Source organism: Lolium perenne, chromosome 2, assembly GCF_019359855.2.
Source record: "Lolium perenne isolate Kyuss_39 chromosome 2, Kyuss_2.0, whole genome shotgun sequence".
Lineage (NCBI taxonomy): Eukaryota > Viridiplantae > Streptophyta > Magnoliopsida > Poales > Poaceae > Lolium > Lolium perenne.
This window is the reverse complement of record NC_067245.2, coordinates 62,222,554-62,228,167: the sequence shown is the minus strand read 5'-3', so window position 1 is coordinate 62,228,167 and position 5,614 is coordinate 62,222,554. Positions and strand designations below refer to the sequence as shown.

Genomic DNA, 5,614 nt, shown 5'->3' with positions numbered 1-5,614 from the left:
GTCTACCACGACCCCTCTTAACATTCTCATCACGCTTTATCCGTCCGCTATGCACTGGCGCTTCCGGAGGCCTCCGTTGGATATGTCCAAACCATCTGAGACGATGTTGGACCAGCTTCTCTTCAATCGATGCTACCCCAACTCTCTCCCGTATATCGTCGTTCCGTACCTGATCCTTTCTTGTGTGGCCACATATCCATCTCAACATGCGCATCTCTGCTACACTTAACTGTTGGATATGTCGTCTCTTCGTTGGCCAACACTCAGCGCCATACAACATCGCAGGTCGGATAGCTGTCCTATAAAACCTGCCTTTTAGCTTTTGTGGCACTCTCTTGTCACAGAGTACGCCAGAAGCTTGGCGCCACTTCATCCAACCAGCCTTGATTCGGTGGCCCACATCTTCATTGATATCGCCATCCTTCTGCAACATGGACCCCAAATATCGAAAAGTGTCTCTCTCCGGTACCACCTGCCCATCAAGGCTAACCTCTCCCTCCTCGTGCCTAGTAGAACTGAAACTGCACCTCATGTATTCAGTTTTAGTTCTACTAAGCCTAAAACCTTTCGATTCGAGAGTTCGCCTCCACAACTCTAACTTTCTATTAACCCCCGTTCGGCTATCATGAACACTAAGATATAAAAGTAACTAATTTATTATTGCCTCTCGGGCATATCTCCAATAGATTCTCCCATCCGGATAATTCTTTCTTCTTAACACTTTGGCACATCAACTTTCTGGTTTAGAGATCAAGATCCAAATTTGTTTTGCAAACTTTGCTTTATTGAAACAGCGTGGGTCTCTAATCCCCATCCGTCCTATTTTCTTTGGTGTACGCATCTTCCACCACGTGAACCATTGCATCTTCTTGGTTGTTACTTCATCACCCCACCAACAATGCGATATTGCACCAGAGATTCATTTACATATTTTCTTTGAACCAAAAACACAGACATCACATACGCCAGAGTTGCTTGAGGAATAACCTTCAATTTCACCTCCTTTCCTCCCATATATAAAGTTTTTCCTATCCCGCTTTGTGTATGTCGGTATGCTTTGTCCACAAGGTATTGAAACATATCGCTTGTATATACTCCAACAATCAATACAACCCAAGATACTTATCTAATAAAGCCTCTACCGTGATATTCAGGATTATACAAACTTCCACCCTTGTATTGACCATAGTATTTTTACTAAAGTATATGTTGTATTTGCTTTCCCTTGCCATCTGCACGGATGCTTTAAAATAATCTTCGATATTTTTTAGACATTCATCATTATGTCTATTCGCCCTCATTAAAATAAGGGGGTAGTCCGTAAAGAACAAATGAGATGATACCGCATGAGCCTCTCTACAAACTAGAATTAACACTGATAAACCCTATGCTACGCATAAGAAGAGGTATGGGCTTAAAGGGTCGCCTTGTCGTAGCCCTCTTGTTGGTTTAAAATAGGCTATTTACATGGCATTAAAACAGATAGAGTATCTCACCAAATGAACACATGCCATAATCAGGTTGACCCATCTTGTATGGAACCCCATTTTAAACATTATAGCTTCCAGAAAAATCCACTCCACTCTATCATATGCTTTGTGCATATCGAGTTTGACATCACACACTCTTTCCTGATTTATTATTGATTGCATGAATTATTTCATAAGCCACCAAAACATTATTTGTTATTACTCTATCAGGCACAAAAGCACTTTGTGTTTCCCCAGTTATTTCCGGTAAAAATTTCAGTCGTTTTGCCAACATCTTACTGATGATTTTGTGTATGACATTGCACAAACTTATGGGGGAAACTGAGTTACCTTCTTCTGGTTGTCCACTTTTGGTATCATAACGATAGAAGTGTCATTCCATCTATCCGGTATGACACCTGAATTGACCGCATTAAGTACTTGGGGAATGAGCTCATCTTCTAGCATCAACCAAAATCGTTTGTAAAAATTTCATGAAGACCATCGGGACCTGGTGCCTTTAGGTCCCCAGTTCCTCATAGCTCCTTCTTAACTTCATCAGGTGTATACGGGGATAAAAGCATCATATTCGTTGCTTCTGTCACATGGACATGCACTTTGTTCATCACGTTTCCTCCACATAATTGCCATCATCATCAATTAGTTCTTTGATTTGTTTTTTCTTCTTTCTGGATTGTGATGGAAAAACTAGTATTTCTATCACCTTGTCGTAACCAATTTTCTCGTCCTCTCTGTCACCACACAATCCCTTCTTGTTCAAAAAGGTTTTCCAAGTTAACGAAATATCACGCTGACTATATATTGCCTCATCCATCATTGGCCCTCCCATCAGCTCTTCTAACTCATTCTTCAGATTTTCTATACGTTTCTTTGGGCTTTTTAGAATGTTTTTATCCCATGAATGAAGATCACCATGAACCTCGTCTAATGTTTTCATTAGAGCACTCCCAGATAATTTCGCCTTTTCCCAAAAATGGTTCACCACTTAATCTACCAATGGTTCTTCCAACCATCTAGCTTCAAACTTTTTGGCAAGTTCCAGACAAACACCATTTTCTCTTTATGATATTCAGTGTCCAGCATAATTGGACATATACCATTTTCCATGTGGAGTTTATTTATTGGCAAGTGCTAGGCGTCATGGATTGATGTTGCCATCACTTTCAGTATGCTGAAATGGACCCCATTTATTTCTGCAAAAGAATAAAGACCGTAACATTTTTTTGAACATGATAGTTAAAAAATTATAATATCATTTTGCAACAGTTTTTCTAAATCCATAGAAACTTGCGAAATGTAGCAAAAGAAACTGTATTTTGAACAAACAAATGTAGCAAAAATAGGCTGTGTAGGCAACACATCTCCATTTATCTGCAGCAAAACAAGTTAAAATGTGTCACGGATTGCAACACAACAAATAAACTCATCCAAGGTAATGCATTAAATGCGCATCACATCAGGGAAATACATTTTACAAGCAATGAAAAAAATCTATTTATAGCATACCCCAGGAATCATTGCAACAAATTACTGGTTAGTCCACAATAGAAACGATAGTTGTTTGTAGCATTTCGAAACAACCTTTGCAACAAGGAAAATTTACCATAAACACCATCACAAGCTCTTCGTCCCCAAGCTTGCGAAAACGGACCGGACTCGCCGGATTCGATGTCCGTCGACCCATCTTCCTTGGTCCTCTATCAATCCTAAGCTGGGACCACGAACAATGAGATGAGGAGAAAAAAACCGTTGGGCAGAGGAAGGAGCGGTAACAACGACGGCCGGCTCGCACGGAGGAGCTCCAACGATGGACACGCCGATGTGTGTGAGACATTAGTGACCCGGACGGACGGAGAAGCAAGGGGAGGGGGGCCAATGACAGGAGACGGGTGGATGGAGGAGCTTTTGCAACGGCTACAATACACGCAACAACTAACAACCCAATATGAGGGCACACACGAGAGGAACAATTCATGGAAGAGGAGAGAAATTAACTTGCATGTTGTAATCAGAAGAGGAGACATGCGTGTTGTATATGCAATATACGGTCAATTAGGATTTTCTTTATTTGTTTGTTTTCCAAAAGAGTTAAAACATGAAATAAATCAAGACTAGCCCTTGGTAGCATTTTTTGTTATAGAAAAAGTACTCCTTACTAAGAAGTTCAAGATTTCATTTCTTGCAGGAGTCCAACTCTGGTCTCTTCTAACAAGTATTTGATCTAGGCACATGAATATAAAGCTTCTCCATCCGTTGGTTTTCGTTTCTTAGCCTCCTCTCTGGCGGCGACTTCGGGCTAGGAGACTAGGGACATGTAATCTATGTCTAGAGACTAGAGTGCAAATTGCAATGTTTTCATCGACGTTATTATGTATTGTTGGTGGTGAGTGGTGACGTTTGAACGGTGGAGATTGTCATGGGTGGACCTAGCGTCCCGCCTAGTCTTGTCGGTCACGTGATAACTTACGTTAGGTTATTTTTATGATCATTCTGTCTAAATAAAATGGTCTCTTAAACATGTTTTCCTAGACTCCGAGAAATTTCTGGGTATGCCGCCACTGGAGATGGTATAAAAGGTCTCATAAATATGTTCTTATTTTGGTGTAACTGCATATACTCCTTTAGCTTTTAGAAAACGTAAGAAATCAGCACACTTCAACTATGAAAAGATAAACTGCAAAAGAAAAGCGTGGACAGATAAAAGACTAGAGGAGACGAGGACACACTACAAAGCTAGTACGTATGAACTCCCAAGCATATGAATTCAGATTAGAACTCTTCTACTCCCTCCCTTCCAAATTATTTGAAGTTTTAGCTTTGCCTGACTCATGTACAAAAACTCCATAATGTATGCATTACTCATGTATATACAATGCATATACATCGTGTATCACATATATACGTATTAAAAACAGATCTAGCAGCTGCAACATGCAACATGCATGCAACACCACTCAAACTCAATACATAACGCTCCTTGGTAATGACAGAGCTAGCTCGTCTCACGAACTCGACCGCAGGCTAACGACATGTACAGCTAGTACACACTTTTACATAACAATCACACACACATGCATCTGGTATACATATAAAACTTAGATAGCTTCCCGATGATGTAGGTAGTCCGATCATGGCTTGGTCTCTGGCTCTGGAAGGTGGAACTCAGGCTTCGGGGGAAGCTCGGCTTTGGGGAATGGTGGCAGTTCATGCTTTGGAGACTCCGGCATGGTGGGGTGCGGCAATTCCGGCATCTTTGGCAGCTCGGGCACGGTAGGATGGGGAATTTCTGGCTTTGGCAGCTCAGGCACGGCAGGATGGGGCACTTCGTGCTCCTTTGGTGCCTCTGGTACGACAGGGTGTGGGACTTCATGCTCCTTTGGCACCACAGGGACAACTGGATGAGGTAGCTCAGGTTTGGGAAGCTCGGGCATTGCAGGGTGTGGCAGCAGCTCGGGCTTTGGTAGCTCGGGCACAGCAGGGTGTGGCACTTCGGGCACCTTTGGCATCTCTGGTACTGCGTGGGGCGGTACTTCCGGCGCCTTTGGGACGACAGGGTGAGGTAGTTCAGGCTTCGGCAGCTCGGGCACAGCAGGGTGTGGTGGGAGTTCGGGCTTTGGCAGCTCCGGCACCATGGGATGTGGTGAGTGCTCCTCCTTAGGCACGGCCTCCTCTAGGCGCCGTGCTGCGCTGCTCGAACTGCATGAGAGCAGCAGCAATACCCCGAGGAAGACAAGGGATGACAGTGTGTTCTGGCAAGCTTCCATGGTGAAAGGTTTGCGCTCTTGTCTATGTGTATGTGAGGAGTTGCTTCTGCCTGTGATGGTTTGGAGATGAGAGAATGCCTGATATTTATAGCATGCTAAATGAACTTAAATCTCTCTACATGTTTGCAGTAGAGACTAGTGGTCATACTGAACAATGGCACCTAGCATGGATCCCTGGTAGGTCACCTGCATTATGGTAGTTGTTTACTTACTTCAGTTTGTGTGAAGAAATGTTCGGCTTGTGTTTGATCCTAACCCATACATAGTTACTAAGATTAGCTAGGTGTTGCTTAATTAGTTTGAAATTTGAGACCTCAGCGTGATGATATGGCCGGTGATTGCACCACATCACACGTCAAG

At 42.9% G+C, this 5,614-nt stretch overlaps 1 protein-coding gene across 1 annotated transcript; it reads right to left on the bottom strand.

Moving 5' to 3' along the window:
* Nucleotides 1-4,321: 4,321 nt before the first annotated feature.
* LOC127332766 (uncharacterized) lies at nucleotides 4,322-5,305 on the bottom strand. The gene has a single exon (XM_051359106.2). The coding sequence runs from the start codon at nucleotides 5,252-5,254 to the stop codon at nucleotides 4,619-4,621; it is 636 nt and encodes a 211-aa protein (XP_051215066.1). The 5' UTR covers nucleotides 5,255-5,305; the 3' UTR covers nucleotides 4,322-4,618.
* Between the last annotated feature and the right edge of the window lie 309 nt (nucleotides 5,306-5,614).